The following is a 26,470-nucleotide window of genomic DNA, read 5'->3' on the forward strand; positions in this document are numbered from 1 at the left end:
GCCCTGAGTTTTGCCATATAATGTGGAAAGATTTACGATGGAAGGACATCTTCAAGAGCAAGAGGAACAAAATTTTTCATTTTTCTGTGGGCTCTGAACAGTAGGGTTGTTAAAGCTAAACCTGATTTAGAAAGTGGGATCTAAGTGGGCGGGTGGGGCCAGGCACCTTGCACCTGCAACCCCTCCTGCCACGGGTCTCCCGCTGCCTTTCAAAGATGAAAGGCAAGCATGAGTACCTTTCTCCAAAGAAGCAGAAGCCCAGTGAGGCTGGGCAGAGACCACTCCAGTACTCATTTGTCCCTCTGCTCTTCCCATGTGAAAGGGCACAGAAATTACCCCAAGGACTGCTTTCTTCCCATCCCTTTTTACAATCCCCCGATACAATAGACAATTCTGACAGTTCTGCGTTTTTTTTAAGGTGCAGAACTATAGCGAACATCAAACTGAATTTTACAGGAGATCAACCATTACAGAATCTGAGACATTACCCACTCACCCACCACAGAGTTCATTACTATAACATCTTGAAGGGAAAAGTAAACCAGGTAAAATATTCACCAACAGGAAAGTTTCCTCAGATACTCCTTAGATTTTTAGAGATGATGAGGTACGTAAAATATCAAACTTGCTGCTAACCACACGTTTAGGACAGCCACCCACAATAAAAAATTGTGTGGCCAAAATGTCCCTTGTCCACAGTTCTGAGGTGGAGAAATCTGATTTAAAGTAACCCTATTTTTAATTTTTTTGTTTTAATGGGAGGATAATTGCTTTACCATATTGTGATGGTCTTTGCCATACATCAATACAAATTGGCCATAGGTATACATGTGTCCCTTTCATCCTGAGCTCCCTTCCCACCTCCCTCCCCATAAAGTAACTGTAGATGGAGGGTGGCACACTGCAGCCTATGAGCTAAATCTGGCCCCCTGCTTGTTTTTGTAAATAAAGCTTTATTAGAACACAGTCATGCTCACTCATTTATGTGTTGTCTATGGTGCTTTCATGCTGCAAAGATACAGTTGAGTGGTTGTGACACAGATTGTGTGACCCCACAAAACCTAAAATATTTATTATTTGGGCCTCTACAAAAGAGCAAAAATGGTATTTTGTCATGTAAATAAGCATTTTAATTTCTAACGTTTCAGATTAATTTAGATAATAATTAGGTAAGAACAAAAATAATAACATTCAGTGAAGTTCTGTATGCAGGAGTAGATCTGGGTTCTGTGGAGCCTGAGCTCAATTTTACAGATAACATCTTTAAGAAAATTGGTATAAAGTTACATATTTATTTATGGCATGAAAATAAATCTCACTAAACATTATTGGAGCCTTGCAAATTCAAGTCCTTTTCTACTAATACCTATGTAGTCAGGTTTCCAGAAATAATTGCATAAAGCATTCTTTATGCTCTCCCATGACACCCTACAGCTCAGCAATTCCCAACACCCACAGGGGCTGTGCAACCCACCTGCTTCAAACACATCATTGGCTTCTCTGTATCTTCAGCTCTATGCAAACATGTCCAGTGCAGCGTTTTTGTTCTTTGATCGATGAGCATCTGAAGAGCTGGCTTGGATTCTGGCTTTGCCACTCACTACTTGGGTGACTGTGGGCAAGTGAGTTGTTCTGTCTGTGTCTCATTTCCTTAAATAGTTAGAGTGTAGCCTGTCCCTTTAAGCACTTCATCTCTATAAGTTATTGCTCAATTCTCTTTGATCTTAAAAAAATGTAGATGCTCTTGGATTTTTCTTAGAAAGTTTTTATTATCTGTTATATTGCCCCTTTTCCCCTAGTTAAAAGAAAATTGGTGTCTTATGACCAATATTCGTATTCACTTTCAGCTCTATTCTAGACTTAGACATTTAAATCTCTCTGAATTGAATGTCCATGAATCATTGCAACTCCTTCAGTGTCCTCTCTTATGATTTGTTCAACAAGCCTACACCATCAAAATGTGTGTTTTCTACTTTGTTGCTTATCTTTATCATGCTTAGAAATAGGCTTGACGTGCTTTATATAAGAGGCACAAATAAGTCAACTGTAAGAATCTAAGAGACATTTCTTATTTTTGTGAAGATTTTTTTGAACATTCAAGTGGCTATCAATCTTACCTACTTTTCCCCAAGTGATCGGAAGATGATTCATTCTATTGTTCATTTTTCAAATCTGAATAATTCTCTCAACTGGATTTCTTCACCCAAAAGTGTTGTCAAGGGCATAACTTTAAATCAGAGTCTAATTTGAGTTTGCATGTTCAAGTCAAGAACTAAAGAACTGCAGGATTCATGCTGCCCAGAGTGTGGCTTCCGACATGGCATCAAGGACCATCAAGGAACATCAAGGCGGGAGATATGGCATTGATCGGGGATGGGAAGGTGGAGGGCTTGATGACAGGCATCATTAACATCCACTGCCAAGTCCATGACGCTTCTGGACTGTACACAGGATGTGCACAGATGATGTTTCCACATCACGCATCACTGCACAGGAGGAATGTACCCCTATTTCACTGACCATCATGTGTTCCCACCCAGCTCTCATCCTATCATGAATTTTTAGCATAATCACAGATAAGCATGGGTTTCCCAGAGGGTTCAGTGGTAAAGAATCCTCCTGCCAATGCAGGACACATAGCTTCTATCCCTGGGTCAGAAAGACCCTCTGGAGAAGGAAATGGCAATCCACTCCAATATTCTAGCCTGGGAAATTGCATGGACAGAGAAGCCTTGCAGGGTAGAGTCCACGGGGTCACAAAAGAGTCAGACACAACATAGCAACTAAACAACAGCAATAAATAAGCATGACTGGAAAGCACTTTGGAGAGTTTTTTATGTGGGTAAACTAAAATACAGATAATTTTAGTAACAGGTGATTATAAGTGGAATTACATCTTGGAAAGAAGATCTGAAATCCTAGTTGAAAACTTTTCTTTAATTCATTTTCACTTTAATCAAAGTCATAAAAGCTTCTAAGTATGAAAAGGCTTTCAATGCAGGATAGCTTTCCCTGACCAAACCCTCTCAAACCTTCCAGCCCTGATCCTCAGAGGCAGACTCTGTAGCAGATCTATTTCTTGGTATTTGCCTTGATAATTCTAAATGAGATGCTCTAAATGTAATAATTTCCCGATTTCCAGTTATGGGAACAATTTAATGCTTGTCTTAACTAACTCGAAGGACAATACAGGGTAGAATTTAAGGGCTTCTCAGGTGGCGCTAGTGGTAAAGAACTCACCTGCCGATGCAGGAGAAATAAGAGACATGGGTTGGATCCCTGGGTCAGGAAGATCCCCTGAAGGAGGCCATGGAAACCCACTCTAGTATTCTTACTGGGAGAATCCTATAGACAGAGGAGCCTGGGGGCTACAGTCCATACAGTCTCAAAGAGTCAAACATGACTGCAGCAACTTAACACTCACACTCACATAGGGCAGAATTTAGAAGCAAGAACAGTGGAGCCAGGTGTCCCGGGCTTAGATCTTGGGGCAAGAACTTCCTCCATTTATCTCCGTACCTCATGTTCCTTGTCTGTGAAATGGACATAAGACCTGGGCCTTTCTCAATAGGTAGTTGTGAGTTAAATGGATGAGACTATGTAAAGCATCCAGAACCTTCTCCAGCACACAGTCTGTGCTCCATAAGCAGGCCATTGTTCTCCCTCCCCATTCACCTAAAGACACAGTTGCAGGTAAATCGCCAGAGAGTGAACACGTAATTATGATCCGAAACTACTTAGGAACTGACCCCTCCAGTTTCACTTCCTTTCTCTCTCGACCAGGTTTTTATGCTTTTTCAGAAACCAAATTTTTCCAGAAAATAATAATACCTTCATTTATTTTTCATTTTCTCTCAAGATACTTGATTACTTGAAAGATGCCTCTATAGTAAAACTGTTTTTTCCAAGGGATTTTCTCCTACATCAAAATAAAACTAAAAATACAATAAACCTTGGCAAAGTGGTTCATCTTCGTTGATTACATTCCAGTCTTGCAGGTGACCATACAAGTTTCCCTGTTTGGGAAAACCCGTATCTTCCTCTTTTTTTTTTTTTTTTTAATTTTCTCATTGCAAGAACATATTTCTGGCACCTTCCACAGAAGGTGTTCACAGAGTATACTTTTTTGGCACCTTGCCTGTATGCAGCTGTCTTTTTCTATCATCCTGCTTGACTGACAGCTTGGGCTCTATGCAGAATTCTAGGTTGACTATTGTTCCTTCAAAATGGTTTGGATGGTATTTTCTAGCTTTTGAGGAGCTCACTTCTCTTCTGGTTAATGATATGTGTTTTCATAAATGATATCATATCTGGTTAATCATAATTGTTTTCAAACAACTATTATTATTCTGAAATCTTGTCAGATCTCTATCCTTAGTGGCTTTTCACAATAATGTGACTTTTTCTTTAATTTGCTTTTTAATTCCTTCCTTGATGCCTTGTGAGATTACATTTAGAAACTCATGCGCTTCAGTTCTAGATAATGTTCTTGAATGATTCCTTTCATAGACTTTTCTCCTGTCCATTTTGTCTGTTCTATGGAACCCCTACCACCTAGATAGTGGACATCCTGGGTTGATTTTTCATTTTTTTTTCTTATTTTTTACTGCATTTTTCAATATATTTCCTGAGAAATTTCCTTACCTTTATGTTCCAATTCTTCCATAAGTTTCTCTTATTTTTGCCATCAGTTGTTTTGTTTTTGAGAACTCTTGCCTACTCTCTGATAGTCATTTTTATTCAGCATCTTCTTCTATTTCATGGCTTTAGGTATAAAAAAAGGAGGGGCTTACTGACATTGTAATCAAGCCCTTATATCCACTATGCTTTACACCTTGGTGATCACAGTCTAAAGGCCAGTTCTCAGCTGTATAAATTGAAGATGATAAGGTTTTAAGAGATAAAAGTTTCAGAAAAAAACACATTTAAAAAATCAATTTATATAGGCTAGTCAGTCAGAATGACAAGAGAATTAAGATATGTTAGGGCAATCTTGCCCTGTATCAAGTTCTTAGAAATGTTATCTCTAAGTTTGATAGGCATGGGATTTTTTGAACAAATGAACTATATGGCATAAAATAATAATAATTCTATTTACACATGAAAATGTTAAACTATGTCCTTATTTTCTATTTCTGTTTTTGTTCTAACCATATTGACCTACTTTTTGGCTCTACCCTCAGGCTTGAGAACAGCCCTGTTGGTGGAAGAGAATCTAACTGGGCTTTAGAATGACCTGGGAAACGAGCTCTTTAAAATGTCCGTATACATATTTGTATATGTGGGTGAATGTGTTTATGTATATATTTCAGAGACAAACCCTAGACTTACTGGATCAGATTCTTCAGGCATTGGTCCCAGCATCTCTTTCAGGCACGTTATTGTGATTCTCTCCACAAACACTTGAAAATCCCTGAAATAAATGCTCAGATTGGTCATCATCTGACACTTGTGTCAGATACCACAGAGCTTAGCTCAAAGTCAGGTTCTCCTGGGGGTTGCTGTCTTTTCCTCGGAGTCCTGAACCTCCTTGGCTCTGAGCTGGCTCTACTGTCAGACAGGGATGAATGTTCACCCCCATTTTGCCATGATACGTGACCTTGGCTAAGTTACTTAACCTCTGTGAATGCGAGGACTGTATGGGGGAATGATAAGCTGCAATATGACAGAAAATATGCTTCATATGTGAAAGCATCTCAATTTTTTTTTTTCATTTCCTCCCTCTTTTGATGACATTTGGGATGTGTGCTTCTGGAGAATCAGGTGGGAGCCCCTAAACTCGCTGATAATGTATCTCTGACTGCTCAACCTGATGACTTGCTTTCGGTAGGTCTCTTGCACACGACAAGTCCCGTCCAGGGGTGTGGGTCTTCCTTAGATTCAGCCCCAGACAGTGGCACTTCCTGGTCTGAATGCCTTATCCTTTTCCTGACTTTGTGATTTCCTGACCTTGTGCATCTTGAGAGGCAGCCGAGGTCGAGCGGAAATAGCCCTGGGATTTGGATCATGCCTTGACTTTCTCACCTACTAACTGCATAACCCAGGAGGTTTCAGAGGGGCATTTCTGAGCCATATAATATAAAATGGGCTTCTTCTGGTTTCTTTTCTCTTAACACATTTTCCTCAAGCCACTTGTCATCTATATAATGTGAGCATTATATATGTTTATTTCAGAAATATATGTTTATGGGGTAATTGGTTTAATCTACCTGTCCTTCTGAACCTGTCCTGAGCTCCTGAGCTTATTATTATTATTAAATTTATTGTTCATTTTAAAGCAAATCAGTTACACAGTAACATGACAATTCCAACTTGTTCACAAAAAGTGTTTTGCTGAACCTCATATTTCCAGCACCTCTTGTGTGCAGCTGATAGTCTAGCAGCATCCCAAAACATATGTGTTGAATGAATGAGTGACTAAATGAATGAATAATACAGAGACAAAATCTCTCACCCTTTCTTCCTCATATGGTGAGTATGCAGATCAAATGAGATAACCTATATGCAAATGATACATAAGCAGTATTAATACAAGCACAAAATACCTTAATTTTGTTAACTTATACCTCTCCGCGATTTGTTGACAAAAAGCATTTGACCTGAAGCTACACAAAATGTTGTCCAAAAGCCAGCAGCGACAGCAGCGTCTGGGAATCTGCAAACAATGCAGACGAACAGACCTACTCCAGACCTGTGAAATCAGAATCTTTGAATGCGAAGCCCAGGAATCTGTTTCAACAAGCCTTGTAAGAGGCGATCAGACATGTACTAACATTTAAGACTTACTACCATACAGGACACTCTAGAGAGAGTTTTTAGAATTGCATAAAGTAAATCATGAGTTTAAAAGTTATCCTTTTCCTTACCTGAGCAGATACTCTGAATCACAGCTGATCATTTAGGTCTCAGAAAGTCCAGATCATCAGGATGACCTTCCCCCTTCTGTCACTTGTAAGCATAGCCTCTCATTTATTAACTTCAGAGATGATGATTTGTATTTGTTTTATTGTTTGTGGTCTGTTTACTTATTTCTTGTCTCTTTTCCCAAGAAAGAGAAATATTCCACAAGAAGGGATGGAGTTTGTCTTAACCACAACTGTATCCATCCCCAGTTCCAAATACAAGATTGGTGCACAGCAGAGTTCAGTATCTACATGTTAATTGGATCAGTGTCCTTAAGAACATATGTGTTAGCAAAAAAAAAAAAAATATGTTTGTGGATTGAAGAAGCATAGGATTCATATTGAGGGTGATTGTTTGTCTCATATTGAAATTCATGCCTGTTTCCAGTTTCCCAAGAATCAATGAAAATTCGATGGATTTGATTATTAAATTCTCCAAGGGTTAGTTTGCCATTTTCTTTATTTTTTAAAAAAAGGTTGAGATTTCATCCATTGGTAATGATTAAATGACGCCCATGCCCAGTTGCCAATATCATTCAATCATTTTTGAATAATATGGAGGTTTCCCAATATAGTGTTTCCTATACAGTTAACTCTTGGTTACCTGTGGGTGGACTTCCCTGGTGGCTCAGATGGTAAATAATCTGCCTGCAATGTAGGAAGTCCAGGTTTGATCCCTGGGTCAGGAAGATCCTTTGGAGAAGAGAATGGCTACCACTCCAGTATCCTTGCCTGGAGAATTCCATGGACAGAGGAGCCTGACAGGCAACAGTCCGTGGGGTCACAAAGAGTTTGACACGACTGAGCTACTAACCCTTTCACTTTTATTATCTTTAGGTAATGCTTTTTGCGAATTTTGCTTTAGGTCCTTGATAAAATTAATGGATTTGCTTTTTTCTTCCTCAGTCAGTCCTAGAAGAATTTCTCCTAGCAGAGTGTCTTTTTAAACAAATGGTCACTTAGCCTAGGAAAGAAACATGTGCATAATAAGTACAGTAAGTTTCTTCAGACTGGAATGAGAAGACAGAGTGCCTTTCAATACTGTTACTTCCTTAGCTTGTAATTAGGGAGGATTCTCAGCATTTGAGTCAAACAGGAAACATATTTTCTTTCTTGTTGTGTTGATTTACTTCTTATTCCAGCATGAGATGATTATATTAAAAGAACTAGGCTCTAAATAGTCACTAAATATACCATCAAATTGGACTAGTTTAAAAAAAATTTTTGCCACTGAATTGTAGATACCACTACTCTGTTTTATTATTCTGGCAAACCATGGGAAGACATTTTGTATAAAGACAAATTTGGAATATTACCAAAAATAAGGATCTTTGTTTTACATTTAAGAATGAATAGCCCGATTCGAAGGACAAAAAGCACTTTCTAAGAAACCTGATAGTGTTGTCTTCCAAGAGGAGAAAATTGACTTTACCGAGATCCCATTAAGAACTGGACATTTTCACATGCGTGTGACTTCCCTCTCTTAGAACCGAGAGGGCTACCAAGGAACCTCCAGGTGCAGACCATTTATTACCTAACCTGCTTCTCTTTCCCTCTTTCTATACTACCATCACGTAATCTCTGGGTCTGTTCTAGAATGTTCTCGGCATCTCCTAGGCATGCACTGAGGCACTTCAGAGTGAAGGTTGAGCTGTTACTCTCTGAAAAAAAAAGCAACAGAAAATATCAAAAGTCACAAAAGTGGAGAAATCAAGGCATGGCTGAGAACTCCTGGTGCCTCGTCTGTAGGTCATACTTTCAGATTGGTAGCTGGAGTTCTTCTTGGAATATCACTTTCTGTCTTTATTCCTGATAATGCAATTCTCTCACCAAGCTTAGCTTTTTCTTTTTTTAAACAGAAGAGTTGAGTCTCTTTTTCCAAGAAGTTTCCAATTCCAGCTTAAGGGGAAAGACTTAGAGGATTTATCCTAATAGATAAATCACATTTCTGGCAATGCTTAGATTGGGCATCACTTATCTTAATAGATCTCTGCTCCACATAGAAATGATCTCTTCGGGGGATTTTTTCATATTCTCTATGGAGTATACATCATCCCAATTTTATAGGAAGTGAAATAGCAAGGGTTTAAAAAGCTTAACTGTATTGACCAAAGTCATAGAGCTAGTTCACTAAAAGTGGATGGATTTGAACAAGAGCTGCCAGGGTGCAAAATTCCAGAGGAGATAAATCACATCACAGCCTATGAAAAATGTGCCCATGTAGTGGGGCAGGTATAGCCTGCATAGTTATGTGCTGGCCATGGTTTGACACTGAGGCTTGACAGTAACATACTTCTCCACGCCATCTTAAAGCTATGCATTCCACAGATCTGGTTTACATGGTGAGGACAACCACCACCACCAACAAAAGGACTCAGGAACAGCTATTTATATGTATAATTGACAGACACTATTTTTAGAGCAGTTTTATGTTCACAGTGAAGCTAGGTGGAAAGCACATAGCCCTTCCACAGACCTTCCATCCTCTGTATATACACAGCCTCCACCGCTATCAGCATCTGGATGGATGAGGTGCCTTTGTCACAGTTCACGAACCTACTTTGGCACATCAACGCCCAAAGTACATAGTTTACATTAGGGTTCACTCTTGGTGTTGCACGTTCTTTGGATTTTGACAAAGCTTCTGGGTATTTGGCTGTTTGGCTAAAGCCTCTGAACTATTTGGCAGAATTATGTAGTGATTCATCGCTGAAAGCAACACAGAAAATTGTTATAACTGAAATGTTTTTTTTTTTTTAACTTGCAGGACAATGACCAGTCTGGTTAAAGACCTAAAGTCATGCACTTAAATATTTCTTCTTTTAAAGGATGGTTTAAAACAAAAAAGTACTGTCAGTCCCAGTATAATTATAAAACAAACAGACCGTCACCAGAACACAACTCTGATTTTATAGTTGAGAGAACTGAGGATCTGAGAAGTTAACAATCCATTAAGTTTGCATAACTACAAGAAATAGAACCCAAATTACCTATCCCTCTAGATATAGAGGCTACACAGCATACGTTAAAGCCTTCACAGGGGTATGCACTTTTCACCTGAACAAACCTGATTTCAACCCCATCACAGTGATCTAAAGCAAGTTGCATGAGCCCTGCGGCCAAGGTTGCCCATCCCACATCTAAAGTGAGTCTTCCACTTTCTTCCTTGCTGCAGAATGCTGGGGTGGGGATTTAGGCAAAGTTTTTCTTAAAAGGGAGAAACAGCTCTTCTTCTCCTAAACATTGTCTAATCTGGATGTGATCTTTAAAATGTGTTGATCACCGGTCTTGTGATCATGAGAGCAATGATCCTAGACTTAAACCCAGGGATGTAGAATAGAATCGTGGAAAGAACCCAGATTCTGGGCATGTCTTTGAACTCTTAAGTTAACCAACTCTGGAGTTGTTCTACATCTGGATTATGTAGGGTTGTACTTGTTTCTGTTGTTTAAGCCAATTTTTTTTGGGGAGGGATGAGGTCTTGTCTCTTTCATTGAAAACTTTTAAATATACGACATATTTAGCATACTGTTCCAGATGATACAACTGCAGGAATATCTGGTTTCTGTTGCTATATTCCCAGAGGCTAAGAAAGGAGAAAGTGATGGCCAGAAAATTATAAATTGCCCATGTCCCAGTGATGCAGGAGAGAAGGTCTCTAAAGAACCTCTGAAGGCAATCATGAAAGACAGAGGTGTGAAGACCCTGCCTGCCCCAGCGAACACAGGTGAGGCCCTTACAGCATTGTCAGAATGTTCCAGCTCCCCATGGGCCCTCTTCCCATTCCCTGCACAAATTGCTGGACTGATGCCTTAGATGGGAGACAGGACTACCTCCAGTGAAGATGGAACATTTCACCGGTGCACAGCTTAGGCATTCTCCATGCTGAATGGAGACTGTTTTGTGACATGAAGAAACTCTAGGTCTTTTCATTTCTTGGGACCTATCGAAGTTCTCATCTAGGAGAATGGGGAAAATTACCACAGCAAACTGGCTTGAAGGAAAAATAAAAATCAAGCACAAAGTTGCTTATCTTCTTACACTCTATGAGATGAGGTCTTTCAATGCATCAATTACACAGTTTCCTATTATATACTCCTTATGTGGGCTGCACTCAGAGAAGTGTTTCAGAGATGCATAGAATCAGACACAGGCATTGTTTCATTGAATTGGACACTGCTGAATTTACAGAGGCCGGCTCTTACCTATTGTTGCCTCTGATATAACAGCTAGCTCAGGGCCCTCTTCCTAAAGCTTTGCCCAGTTTTGGTGGAGATAGAAATAGCATTCATAGGATAATTAGAAGACCAGAGTTCAAGTTCTGCAACTGAAAAGCAATGACTTGGCCTATTCACCTACCTTTTCGGCAGCTTCATTAGAATCTCTGTCAACTGAGAGTGAATGGACTAAATAAGCTATATGCTACTTTCTGGGCTTAAAATTCTACAATTCTATAGCAGCATTATTCACAATAATTAAAAACTGGAAACAACCCAAATGTCCATTAAATGATGGATGGATAAGTAAAATGTGGTGTATCCATACAATGGACTATTGCTTGTCAATCCTGGTGCTCAGCAACTCAGTGGTATCTGACTCTTTGTGATCCCATAGACTGTAGCCTGCCAGGCTCCTCTGTCCATGGGGTTCTCCACGCAAGAATAATGGAGGGTTGCCATTTGCTCCTCCAGGGGATCTTCCTGACCCAGGACTTGAACCAGGTCTCCTTCATCTCCTGCAATAACAGGCAGATTCTTTACCACTGAGCCACCAAGGAAGCCCCATTATTTATCAATAAAAGGTGATAAAGTACTGATGCTTGTGACAACATGGATGAACCTCAGAAACATTAAGTTAAGTGAAAGAAGCCAGACACAATAGACTCATATATTTTCATTCATAGGAAAGTCCAGAATAGGGAAATCTATGGTGGCAGAAAGTAGATTCATGGTTGCTCAGGGTAGGGGAGGGGAGGGGATGAGGTGGGGAAAGGGAGTGCCTGATAAAAGATATGAGAGGTATTGGGAAGGTGATGAAAATGTTCTATAATTCATTGTGGCGATGGTTGTACAACTCTGACTATATTAAAAACCATTAAATTTACACCTTAAGTCAGTGAATTGCATGGTATGTGAATTATTTTTCAATAACACTGCTGTATTTTTAAATCTTTGATTTTGGGTATAAATTACAGAACAGAACACACTAAGTTAAAAAACTATAGTAATGGGCCAGAGGAAGCAAATGTGATAAATTCATTTTCTAATAATATCACATCCATTAAAAGAGAGGCTATTGTTATTACTAATTTTATTTGTTGCTTTTCAATAATATAGCCTAATTTAGATTTAGGTATGACTTATCAGAGGATGAAAGAAACAAAGCACTTTATGGTCAGAAGACTAATTTTATCCTCTTTGCCTTTTAACTCAAGTTCTGACCGTACAATTGCTCTGTTATCTTTGTTGATAGTGTACATCAGGGGTCCCCAACCTCTGGGATCCAGTGCCTGATGATCCAAGGTGGAGCTGATGTAATAGTAATAGAAATAAAGTACACAGTAAATGTAATGCTCCTGAACCATCCTGAAACCAGCCCCCCAAACCCCGTGCCCTCCAGTCCATGGAAAAATTGTCTGTTATGAAACTGGTCCCTGGTGCCAAAAAGGCTGGGACCACTGGCATTGAGGGATGAACAAAGAAACTATATAGGTAATTCTTAAACTTAGTTTTTAAAAAGCCATTTAAAAGAGGATGTTTTTAAAGTTGCTATGTTTAAGGTAAAAGTTCATCTTCATCATCTTCTAGGAAAAAAGAAAAAGGACACAGGTATTGAGGTCTCAGTATGCACCAGGCTCTGTACCAACTGAGTTCACTTATATCATGGGATTTACTGCTTACAGCAATCCTTAACAATGTTGGTAGGTTGGTGCAAAAGTAATCTCATCTCAGTTTAGGATCATGAATTTTAAATCATTATGACTAGGCTCAAACACATCTTTATAATATAATAGGAACCACTGCAATCAACACATTTTTGCCAATGAGAAATAAGTTTGTTCCTGTAGCATAAAAATCTGTGCTTCGACACTGCAAAACGATGATTTAAAAAATTTTTGATCTGCTCGCGAATGAGGCACCTATTTATCAAGCTTTTTCACCTCTCCAATTTGCTTCAAATGCCCAAACAACCATGCACTGGTTGACATGGTGTTCTTTGGCAACTTCTTGTGTAGTTATAAGAGGATCAGCTTCGATGATCCTCTCAATTGGGCGTTGTCACCTGCCGATTGCTGTCCACTCTGCTCCTCATCACTCAAGGCTCTTGTCTCCTTTGCAAAACTTCTTGAACCCACACTGCACTGGAGGTTCATTAGCAGTTTCTAGGCCAAATGCATTGTTGATGTTACGAGTTGTCTCTGCTACTTTATAACCCATTTTGAACTCAAATAAGAAAATTGTGCATATTTGCTTTTTCTCTAACATCATTTCCCTAGACTAAAATAAATATAAAATAAACAGCTAGTAATAAGTCACTAGCAAAAAAAAAAGTGATAAATGTGCATTAAAATGATGTATAACATAACCATATTTATTTAAGTGTGTATTCCAATATCAAATGGCAGAGTTCAACAATGCAAAATAGCAATTATTGTTACACCAACCTAATAGAATTACCCCAGCATCACAGAAGAACAAACTGATGCTTTAAAAGTGTACATTGTTTACACAAAGGTAGACAATAGCACTCAGTAGATTCGGATTTAATTCTAAATCATCAAACTTAAAAGGAATACAGAATTGACTTGAGTTTCAACTATTTCTGTTTCATCTACAGTGATTCTATGGCCTGTCAGATTCAGTACAAACTCACCAACTTTGATGTTTTTGCTAATCTGGCCCTATTTCTTATGATTTCTTAAGACTTGAATTATCATGTATTCTTCAACTCACAATAATATTTTCTTAATTTTTATTCAACTGAAGTGTCCTTTTCACTTAAATTAGTTCTATTTTTCCTTAGTGTCAGGTCCTAACATGAAATAAAACTCATATTTTGACATGTTTGAATGTGTTTAGTAAATAAAGGGCAAGGCCTTCAGAGATTATTTTCATGGATATTTGGGGCTGAAAACGGAGACACATAGCAGGTGGATCTGAGACAATATCTGTCTCTTTTCTGGACTGGTCATGTGTTCTATGCAGACGAGGCTATAGAAGGAAGCCCTCTCTTTCATATTCTTTTCCATTGTGATTTATCATGGCTATTGAATGTAGTTCCCTGTGCTATATAGTAAGACCTTGTTGTATATCCACTCTATCTCAGACAGTATAGAAACTTCCTGCAATGCAGGAGATCCGGGTTCAATCCCTGGGTCTGGAAGATCCCCTGGAGAAGAGAATGGTTACCCACTCCAGTATTCTTGCCTGGGGAATCTCATTGACAGAGGAGCCTGGCCGGCTATAGTTCATGGGATCGCAAAGAATCGTACATGACTGAAGCAGCTTAGCACGCACGCATGCACACATTCGCATCTGCTAATTCCAAACTCCCAATCCATCCCTCCCCTACCACCTACCCCCAGTCCAGGTCTTTCTGATTTAAATTCCTTGGTGAATAAGTTACAAGCATCCCATCAATCTCTGAATCACCAGGAGACACTCTGCACATAAACTTTTCTTGTATCTGAGCTTCAAAGATTTGTATTATCATCAAAGAAGTTCAAGGGGCAAAAATCTGTCAAGCATCTCTCTAAAATGCATATTTCCCAAAGTAAAGCCAGTGGCTATTAAGATTGGACTGGAGACGTTGCCAAGAGATTGGGACGGACCCAGAAAAGACAACGTGAGGAATCCCTAAATGCCTTTCACATATGTACAGTGTCCATGTTAACAAGGGAGCAGCTTTGATCTAACAACCTGATTACCCAGAAAGTAATCTGAAATTCTTCTAAATATCTATAACCAACCTCGGGGCAGAACACAAGAGCATGTCCCTTATTGTGATTCACCTGGAAAAGGCAGCCTGTGCTCTTGGCTGTTCTGAGTTCTTCAGCTTCCAATTTGAACCAGGCAGGAAGTAGCTAAAGATTAACAAAGTAAGCAACCTTGTTTGCTGTACAAACTGGGGCTAAGCTGGAGGCTCACTGCAGGAATTCTGAACCCATGGGCTGTGCTGAGTGGTTTCCATAGCAACTAATGACAGACATGAGGCAAACAGGCATGACTCATATGAAATGTTTCTACCCCTTTCTCCGGAGGCCAAATTTGGTCATGGGGGGACTTTGAAAGAATAGCGTCATCTCTATCTTACTAATCACACACTAATCACATGCAAAAGGCAATGCTTTCCTCAGTCACAAAGCCATTTCCATCAGTGACCTTAGGGGCCATATTCACTCATCTGTGGGAACACTGGGGGTCCCTACTATTCACCCCTGGTTGTACCCTCCAAAGTCCCCACGGTCAGAGGGTGTCACCTGGATGCTACAGAACATCAGCTTGTTACTGCTTGACCATGTTGTATGGCTGATTGGAGTCAGGGACGTGGACAGTGATTTTTTTTTTTAGGGTGTATCTGACCTTCAAAGATTTGTATTGTCATCAAAGAAGTTCAAGGGGCAAAAAAAATCTGTCAAGTATCTCTCTAAAGAGCAAATTTCCCAAAGTAAACCCAGGAGCTATTAAGATTCAACTGCAGATGTTGCCAAGAGATTGGGACAAACCCAGAAAAGACAAAGAGCCTTACTTCTGCTGGATCAGTGTGGCAGTGGTGTAAGAAAGAGAATGAGGCAGTTTCTTCCAGATTTTTCTTTTTTCATTTGCAACCTCATGTCCTCTATTTATTTATTTTTTTGTTGTTGTTCATCATTCTTTTATTTTTCATTTATTTACTTTTAATTGAGGGATAATTGCTTTACAATATGGCCTTGGTTTCTGTCATACATAAATATGAATCAGCCACAGGTATATCCAGATTTTCTTGAGAGATGGACAGTCTGAGGCTCAGAAACTGCCATTCTGCTCATCCCCTCCCCTCCACCCTGATCCCACACCTGCTCCAAGTCGCTTCAGATGAGCCTGCCTCTCTGCCTTCACTGACATGTTTTGCTTTATCCCAAATACTGTGCACAACTCCTTACTCCAACAGATCCTTTCCACCTTCTAAGGCTCCCATTAATGCTCACAGTCACCATGTTTCCCTTACTTTATCTCTCTCTCTCTCTCTTTTGGGGGGGGGGGTTTCTTTTTTGTTTGTCTCGTGGCCACACGGCATGGCATGTGGGAGCCTAGTTTACTGCCTAGGGATAGAACTCTCATCCCTGGCATTGGAAGTGCAGAATCTTAACCACTGGACCATCAGGGAAGTCCCTTGCTTACTCTCCTGACATCCTCTCTTGCCCCTTATCTTTCACAGCAACCAGGCTGAGTCCTGAAAAACATGGATCCACTTCCACACCCTTCTCTTTGAAACACTGCACTGACTTTGCTTTGCTCAAGTTCAAAGAGCACGGGCTCCACCCCAGACCCCAGGCTGCTTCCTCCTCCAAGCCACCAAGCTACCTGCCTCATCTCAGAGCTTTTGCCCGTCCAGGTTCTCCTACCCTTTGCCTCCCATTCTTCTCCTGGCTCCTTTAGAGCCCACTGTGAGAGTCCCTTTCAGCATAAGGACCTACCTAAACCGGGTGTTCCCTGACCATCTTCCTCAGAGCCCCACCCTACAGGGTCTAAAGTACACTTTAGATCCTCTATCATATTCTGTAACAATACGTTTAGTTACATGTGTGACTCATGTTTGTTCCTGCAAACTGAGCTTCAAGGTGACAGGAATCCATGTTGGGTTGCTTTATACACACCACCTAACACGGCCACTTTTGCAGTTGGGCTATGGAGGCCGGTGGCTGGGAAAGCATTTAAGAAGCTCTTGGAGTAATATGAGTCAGAGTAATGTCTGCAGGAAGTCCCTCAAGATAGTTAGGAAAAAGAAGAATTTATAGACTCTTCATCAAGATCTTCATTTACGCAGCTGTTAAATCCAAGGCTACAGTTGTGGTGAAACCATGAATAAAAATACATCTTCTGTGGTATCATCCGGTCTACTTGAAAAGGATCCTGCCTTTCAGATGATTACAGTTCTTCTGTGGTATCATCCGGTCTACTTGAAAAGGATCCTGCCTTTCAGATGATTACAGTTCTTCTGTGGTATCATCCGGTCTACTTGAAAAGGATCCTGCCTTTCAGATGATTACAGCTCTTCTGTGGTATCATCCGGTCTACTTGAAAAGGATCCTGCCTTTCAGATGATTACAGTTCTTCTGTGGTATCATCCGGTCTACTTGAAAAGGATCCTGCCTTTCAGATGATTACAGTTCTTCTGTGGTATCATCCAGTCTACTTGAAAAGGATCCTGCCTTTCAGATGATTACAGTTCTTCTGTGGTATCATCCAGTCTACTTGAAAAGGATCCTGCCTTTCAGATGATTACAGTTACCAAGAAAACAGGCCTTGGTCTGAAGATCCTAGGAGGAATTAACTGGAATGAAGGTCCATTGGTATATATTCAGGAAATCATTCCTGGAGGAGACTGTTATAAGGATGGATGTTTGAAACCAGGAGATCAACTTGTCTCAGTAAACAAGGAGTCCATGATTGGTGTATCATTTGAAGAAGCAAAAAGCAAAATTACCAGAGCCAAGTTGAGGTCAGAATCTTCTTGGGAGATAGCATTCATAAGACAGAAATCTGACAGCAGCCATTTAGAAAATCCATCTTGTTCATCCCTTTTACAAGCTACAGGAGGATATGGACCTCAAGCCTCAAAATTTAGCCTTATTTCTTCTCCTGAAATACTAATTCCAAAGACCTCATCCACTCCCAGATCTATGGATGCCATTTTACCTTCTTTTAGGAGGAATCAGATAAAAACTGGATACAAGAAAACAGAACAGATTTCAATTACTTCTTCAGACAACAGCCCTACAGATATGTCTAATACAGATATTGCCCCTGCTTGGACTGATAACTATGGGCCACAAGGAAAGATTTCCCTAAATCCGTCTGTTCGTGTTAAGGTAGGGAAACTGGAAATGGCTCTAAATTATCTCGGAATTCAGCCCACAAAAGAATACCACCAAGCTCTGAGACAGCAAGTACAAGTAGACCCAAAGGGGACGGTGTCTTTTGGAGATTTTGTCCACGTTGCCAGAAACTTGTTTTCCTTGCAATTGGATGAAGCCGATGTTGGTGCACATGAAATTTCCAGTATATTAAATTCACAGATTTCTCAGGAGACAGGTGATTCCTTAGAAACAGATGAAATGGAAAAGTTTAAGCATGAAAGAAATAACGCCTTGGAAGAAGTGAAGACACTTAAGGAAAAATTATTTGAATCGGAAAGGCAGAGGAAGCAATTGACAGAAGAACTCCAGAATGTTAAACAAGAAGCCAAAGCTGTGGTCGAAGAAACAAGAGCCCTGCGAAGCCGGCTTCGTCTTGCCGAAGCTGCACAGAGACAGGCACAGGGAATGGAAATGGATTACAAGGAAATGATCCGTCTGTTAGAGGCTGAGATTACAGAGCTGAAGGCTCAGCTTGCTGGTTATTCTGACCGAAATAAAAAAAGTGTTCAGGAGTTAAGAAAGAGAATCACAGTACTGGACTGCCAATTGAGAAAATCAGAAATGGCTTGGAAAACTTTTGAGGCATCCACTGAAAAGGTTCTCCATTTTGTAGAGTCTATTCAAGATGTATTTTCTGATAATTCTGCACCTTTGTCAAATTTAAGTGAAAGAAGAGTTCTGTTAGGTTCCCAGATGTCCCTCATGCCATTGGGAAAGAATGGACACAACATCCCAGCACACTGGCACTTGAGTCTAAGGAACTTGTTAAATCTGTCTGTGCCATACGTGATATGGATTGTCTACCTTATGAGTGGGAGGAAGCTTACACAGCAGATGGAATCAAGTACTTCATCAATCACGTAACACAGACTACGTCCTGGATGCACCCCTGTGATGAGCCCACTGAACTTGTCCTGCTCAGAGGAGAATGAAGAGGATTGTTCCAGAGAACCTCCCGACCAGAGAAACTGATGATTTTCTGTGGGAAGCTGTGCTCCATGGTCTTCCAGCATTTCCATCTATGCAGATAACTGAGACATGACATCTAAACAAGGAGTAAAACACACACTCGTTAGTGAAATTGTGAAATGGAAACTCTGGATTTAAGCTGTTTTTGTAAAACTTTTGGATAGAACTGTATACATTTGCAAAATTGATTGCCACTATAGTAGTTCTTTAAGAATAATCTAGTCCTATTTTAATCATATGTAATTAGATTTTATAATATGTATAATTTTTCATATGGAGAAGGCAATGGCACCCCACTCCAGTACTCTTGCCTGGAAAATCCCATGGACGGAGGAGACTGGTGGGCTGCAGTCCATGGGGTCCTAAGAGTCGGACACGACTGAGCGACTTCACTTTCACTTTTCAGTCTCATGCATTGGAGAAGGAAATGGCAACCCACTCCAGTGTTCTTGCCTGGAGAATCCCAGGGACGGGGGAGCCCGGTGGGCTGCCGTCTATGGGGTCGCACAGAGTCGGACACGACTGACCGACTGAACTGAACTGAACTGAACTGAACACAGCTACAGGCATGTTACTGTGTAGGAGCTACACACTCACCAGTTAGAGTGAATTTGCCTCATCGCATTTAAGCATGGTGGGGGAGGTGTAGAAAGTGGTGTATTTACAGTCCGAGGTACTGCTTGTCCTCAGGTAGAGAAGACAAAAGTATACCACGTAAAAGATGTGCCTTATCTCATACTACTTGGAACCCTTTGAATCAGCAGGCTATTCAGGAAAGGCCCCTGATGCAAGTTCTTTGTCATCTCATGCACAGAGGAAATGGTCACACTTGTTCTGACCAACCTTGGGCTTGAATCATTTCCTGTCAGCTCTGGAGACGCCTTGAGTGCAGAACCAGACCGTCTTGGGCAGGGTGATTTGGCTCCAGCACGTCAGTCCTGCCCTGAGAAGAGAGCCTCCATGATCCAAGTGCATTTCTCAGGGAAGCCCCAGGGTCTGGACTTGGTGAGTCAGCTCCAGGCTGACTAAAACTCCCTGCCGCAGAGAGATCCTCTGAAAAAATAATTTGCCTGGTGATAAACTGTCTTTTTTTTCTCCCTCACTAAGCCATGGCAAAATTACGGAGCAAATTCATTCAGAAGGATCTGAAAGATAATAAAATATGACAGTTGAAGTACTTGGAACCTGAAAGGTTGCTTGTTTCTGTTGCAATGTCTTCGCATTTAAGTCAGGAGGAAAGGATTGGGAGCAGGGAGGAATACAAATCATTGGGTAAGTATTCACCAGCTCATTAATTAAAGAATGAACCTCTGAAATAGGGGAAGTTTTCTCCATTATTTGAATCATGAAAATGAAGCTGAGAAGTTAAATGACTTGCCCAATGTCACAGAACTGGGACAGAAACTCACTGCGAGGGCTCCTTCAGGTCCTGTTTCTGCTTCGAGAGCAATGTTCTCAGGGAAATCCAGGCTTTCAGTTAACCAGAACACACACACACACACACACACACACACAGCTTATTTACTTATCCAGTATACAGCCAATACCATCAAAATGTTGAGAAATAACATGTAATTGTTTTTGTTTCCAAATATTAAGTCAGAATAATTAGAATAAAGTGTGCTAGTCTCTTTATTGGATAATGAGTTTTAGTATAAGTCATTTGAAATGGACATTTTTATAACTCAAAAGTGGCTAAATGTTGGCAGTTTCAAATTGCATTTGTCTTTGAATGGTCTGTCTCTCCTGACACCACAATATTTTATCTCTATTTTTAGCACTTAGCCTATTGGCAATTACACGGTAGAAATCCAGTAAATGTTTATTGAAGGAATGAGCCAAATTATATTATCAAAGCTACAGACATCCCAGCTTGCTACACTTTTTATGCAAAGATATACCATTTTAATAAAATAGAAGGTAGCTTTCTAAAGACATATTGGTGCATCTTGGACTTTGGAGTCGGGAAAAGTCAGATTTTCCCGACTGCAGGGCAGGTGACTTACCCACTCTGGTCTTGAGTTTTCTCATTTCTGAGACAGAAATGGAACAGCTTTGAAGATGGAATGGACCACTCTTATCCTGGGCTTCTCAGGTAACACTAGTGATAAAGAATATGCCTACCAATAGCAGGAGACATAAGAGAATTGAGTTTGATCCCTGGGTCAGGAAGACCCACTGGAGAAGGACATGGCAACCCACTCCAGTATTCTTGCCTGGAGAATCCCATGGTCAGAAGAGCCTTGCAGGCTCTGCAGTCTAGGGTCACAAAGAGTTGGACATGACTGAAGCGACTTATACACTCTTACACTAGGTACTCAGCAAATGTTATTCCAGACTCATACCCCTACTCTTAAATTACCATTTGAAAAGTGAAAGCATTATTTCATTCTTTTTTTTACAGCCGAGTAGCACTCCATTGCGTAAATGCACCACATCTCTATCTATTCCTCTGTTGATGGACATTTAGATTGCTTCCATTTCTTGGCTACTGTAAACAGTGCTGCAATGAATATTAAGGTGCCTGCATCCTTTTGGATTATGGTTTTCTCTGGTTATATGCTTGCTTAGAGTGGGATTGCTGGAGGGATAAATCATGAGCTTGGGATGAACACATGGACATTACTATACATAAGACAGATAACCAACAAGGACCTATTGCATAGATCAGAGAACTCTACCCAACATTCCATGATAAACTATATGAGAAAATAATCTATAAAGGAATGAATACATGTATATATGTAACTGAGTCACTTTGCTGTACACCTGAAGCTACCACCTTATAAATCAACTATACTCCAGTAAAATTAAGCTTTTTTTTAATAAAATAAAAAGTGAAAGTAAAATATGACAGTAGAAAGGATTACCATATAAGAATAATTGTTACTATTTAATTTTTAGAGGAAAGTCCTAAAATGTTTGTTGTTTGTAAAGATGGCTTCAGCTAAGCCATGTTGACTAAAATGCTTAATAGGCAATGAAAATTTTTGAATTAAAAAAAATCATCATTAGAATAAAAATATGCACCAAGTATTAATTACATGAATATCTTAATATAAGAATACAGAATAATAATGTGAACAAGTTAAAGAAAATAAAAATTCTAGTTGTAAAGACACCTTACATAGCACAGGAAATTATAACTTTTATCTTGTAAGAAACTTTAATGCAATATAAGCTGTAAAAATACTGAATTACTATAGTGTATACCTGAAACTAATATAATATTGGAAATCAACTCTCTGTCAATTAATAAAAAAAGAAAAAAATTCTAGTCGCTTTTCCTTTGTGGGAGAGGTATCTTGGTTACAAGAAATTCTATTTTTATCCTGTGAGATGGTAAACTTCCTGTGTCTTAAGTTCATTACCATTGCTCTGCCCTGTGAAGATGATAATGGTCAGCAAAACAGCTATTTTGGTACCGAGTAAGGCTGCAAAATCTTCCTCATCAGCAAAATTGAAGGGAGAGGCAAGGAAAAAGTGTTTATGTTTGCAATTAAGTGGGTCTCTTGATATTTAATAATGAAAAAAAAACAAAGCCTTTTGTTGATCTAAAACAATTTGGTATTTTAGGGAAAAGATAATTCAAATGGAAAAATGTCTTAGATTTTGTTTTGCTGCTATGTGTGCAGATACACTTAGTGTAAAAAATCTTATTAATTAATGTGTATTCACTATAGGGGAAGATTTTCAAATTATTTTTGGCCTTTCTTCTCTTGAGTGGAAATGTCCTAAATATTGTTTGGTTTTACTTTATTTTAGAAACATGAAGATCTTAATAGGGCTTCACTTATTTCATTTTCTAGGGACTGCCATTATGATTATTCAGGAAATTGAATTCAGGAAATCCTCTTTCTTCATTCACTGAGCATTCAACAGATACTTATTATTTACTAGGTGCAAGGCCCAGGCTTAGCCTTTGAGGACCTAGTGACTTACAAGAAAAAAAAATAAAGTCTTGCTTTCATTAAGTTTATTTTCTGGGTGACTGCTCCCACTCTGATAACTAGAATTCATGTTTCATTATAATTCACAGTGATACAATATTAAAATGACTTGGTTCTTCTATGTACTTGGATCTGGTCTTCCTATGTTGATGAGGTTGGTCTTCCCTGGTGGCTCAGGCAGTAAAGAATCTGCCCGCAATGCAGGAGACCTGGGTTTGATCCCTGGATTGGGAAGATCTCCTGGAGATGGGAATGGCAACCCACTCTAGTTTTCTTGCCTGGAGAATTTCCTGGACAGAGGAGCCTGGCAGGCTACAGTCCATGGGGTCACAAAGAGTCAGACACAATTTAGCGACTAACACTTTCCTACATTGAATAGAGTATACTTGTGAACATGTGCACATTTATTTCAAGCACAGTCATAATTTAAGTTCAATTCAAATTCAACTGAGCAAATATCCATGAAGCCCCAGTTCTGCAACAGATACCATCATGGAGTTTGGGTGCATTAGATCAAGTCTGGATGAATTAGACCAAGTCCTTCCCTTAAGAAGTTAATGCCTTGGGGAGAAACTGGGAGACAAGACTTGGAGAGAAAAACCTGACAGGGAGTACAGGAAAAAAAACAAAAAGCACTGAAGCACAGTCCTAAATTTTAGGAATTACCTTCATAGGGCAGACATTTGACTTAGCCCATAAAACTGTAGAAGACTTAAATGGGGGAAGATGTATTCAGGGAGACTACAGAAATCTTGTTACTCTAAGTCTGGTCCACAGACCAGCAGCCTTGACGTCATCTGGAAGCTTTTTGGTAAATCAGAACCTCAGGCCTCGCCACAGACCTCCTAAGCCTCCTGAATTTTAACAAGATTCCCAGGTAAGCTGTGGGCCTATTTGAAGACAGTAACCTTGACCAAAGTGTCTGGAGTCCAGAGAGTAGGGATGGCAGACAGGCTGCACAAGGAGTGAGAAAGCTTGCAGCAGAATCAGGACTACCTTCAATCAAACTGGGATGTGAGCAAATTCTAGTCTATCTGTATTTCCCCAGGAGGTTTACCACTTTCTTTTCCGAGATATTGCTATCGTGTGTGTTTTTCTTACTGCCTTATGTTATTTGTTTTGAGGTTTGCCCACTTTCCACCTTCCCCCAAATTCACCACTAATATTTGTCTTTGCATCTCCTGAACCAAGTACTTAAGAAATGATTGGAAAGAAGTATCTAAGTTGTAGTTATGTAGTCATTAACAGTGAGGCACTTGGGACTTCTTGGTGGAATCCACCTTCCAATGTAGGGCACGTGGGTTCCATCCCTGGTCAGGGAAGTAAGATTCCACATGTCAAAGGGCAGTAAGCTCTTCAGCTGCAACTAGAGACGTCCCCAAGCTGCAACAAAGACCCAGTGCAGTCCAACAAAAAAGAAAAAAAAAGGTGTTGGCTTGACCCAAATTACTTACAGTTCAATATTGCAGCTGGATGGGGCTGCCAATCATCTGTTTATTTATTTATTCAATAATTACTGAATGCCAGGCATTTTCTACTGTCCCTTCTGGCGTGGATGTTTTCCCCTTCTACTGCCTGTCAGCATCTGAAGCCCCTAAGCCTAACTTACTGCTCTGAACAAAGCATGTCATTATTGATCATGTCATCAGCAACAAGCTCTGCACCTTCTCAATTGAAAATAAGGTTTATGCTTTCACTGACACGTTAAAGGTTACTAACAATTAGGCAGGGCATGCAGACGCCCTGGGGCGTGGAGACAATGGCTAGCTGTGCTTAGTCTGAGTTAAAGGCTCACGAGAAGCTTCCTTAGAAATGAGTTCTGATCCAGGTTGAGGAAGAGGAGCATTTCCATAAGCAGTGAAAAGGGTGAGGGCATTTTCGGAAGACAGGATGAGTACAAGTGTAAGCGAGAGAAATGCTTTATAACAAGTTACTGGCGGTAGTTAATCCGGCCTGTAATAGGTGCTGAATAAATAATTTTTACTGAGTCCCTGTTAAGGTACATTAAGGTACATTAAATAGGTACTTTAAGAAAGACAAAGTATTTTGTTTTTCAGGCTAAGGAGGTGGGACTTGATGCCGGAGGCAGTGGGCAGACACTGAAATTTTTGAGCTGGCAAGTTGTGTGTGAAGTGGCATTTTAGAAAGCTAAGTCTAGCTATGATGTCAAGGACACCATCAGGGGTAAGAGCTCAAGGCAATGAACTCCATCAATAACAGCCGTGCTCCGGTAGACGGTGACAGACCCCAGGGTAGGGTGACCGTGGCGCTGGGAGAAAATGAGTGGTTAGAGAAATAGCACAAAGGATAAAGCCAATGCGCCTTGAAGTCCTATTGATGGCTCAGCTGCAATTACCTCTAAAATCTAACTACTTCTCTCCATCCCACGTCTTATGTACAATGACAATCGCCACCTAAAAGACATACATAAACCCTTTCAAGCTATTGCTACCCCCTGGCCCTTGCCACTAAATGCTGCCAGGCTGACCTTTTGAGAACACAAACCAGAGCAGTGCCTTCTCTGGCATGAGATTGGTCAATGTCTCTGTTTCCACATGACACAATGCAAACTCTGTCACCCGTGACACTGGTCCCTGGTGACTCAGCCCTGCCTCGTCTCCAGCACAGGCTGTTCTCACCCTTACTCTTTGAGCTCCAGCAACACCAACTCCTTCTCATTTTCTTGGACAATCCATGCTTTTCCCAACACAAAATCTAGCTGTGAATTAGTCCCGTTCTTTGAAACTCTCTCTTCTCCATCCTTTGTCAAAATGGCTTCTATTCCTGTACACTGTGGCTTGTATTACAAGGGAGTTTAGATCTGTAAATCAGTAATATTTGGCAAGTCCCTGAAAATAGTTAGGAAATTGAATGAAGCGCACATTCAAGAAAAGGAATACCCTTATGTTTTGTAAAAAAAAATCCAGACCACGTTTTTTAACTTCCTTTTTTATTGACCAAGAGTCTCTTGCATTGGCAGGTGGATTCTTTACCACCGAGCCACCAGAGAAGGCCTAAATTTAGAATTTAGAAAGGTAATGATCTCACTTAGTCCCAGTCCCTTATATTATCAGGAGGTGGAAACCCAGCAAGTAAGTGACTCACCTCACGGCATCTATCAGAAGGGGACTAGAACCGGGTCTCCTGATTCCATGTTTCATGGAGCCTCTTGGACACTGAATACAAGAGTGGGGAATAAAAACTGTTAAGCATCAGAGTAAGGAACACATGGAGGATCAAATCAAACCAAATGTGAGGTCAAGGCAGAATTCTTACATTGTCCTTTCCTGTGTTCTTATGAGGTTGGAGCCTCCTTGGAAAAGTTGACAAACCTCACAAAGCTTTAGTTTCCTCATTTATAAAACAGTGACACTAAAACCTGCCTTACAAAACTACTGACAAGATTACATGATGTTAGCCAGCATCCTACAAGTGCCTGAGTTGTGTAGACATTGAAAACATATTCATTTTCCCTCCATCAGCCGAGATGTGGCCTAACAGTGGACTCATCACTGTTGCTATTCAGTGAC

General features: G+C 40.2%; 1 protein-coding gene across 1 annotated transcript; it reads left to right on the plus strand.

Annotated features, from left to right (window-relative positions):
* The first annotated feature begins 10,583 nt into the window (after window positions 1–10,583).
* Window positions 10,584–19,225, plus strand: LOC129644374 (syntaxin-binding protein 4-like). Its single transcript, XM_055570036.1, is given in 4 exon segments — window positions 10,584–10,629; window positions 17,306–18,754; window positions 18,757–18,908; window positions 18,910–19,225. Coding segments are annotated over 4 exon segments (1,731 nt in total). The 3' UTR covers window positions 18,994–19,225.
* The last annotated feature ends 7,245 nt before the right edge of the window (window positions 19,226–26,470 follow it).

Source organism: Bubalus kerabau, chromosome 2 (assembly GCF_029407905.1).
Source record: "Bubalus kerabau isolate K-KA32 ecotype Philippines breed swamp buffalo chromosome 2, PCC_UOA_SB_1v2, whole genome shotgun sequence".
NCBI classification, from domain to species: domain Eukaryota; kingdom Metazoa; phylum Chordata; class Mammalia; order Artiodactyla; family Bovidae; genus Bubalus; species Bubalus kerabau.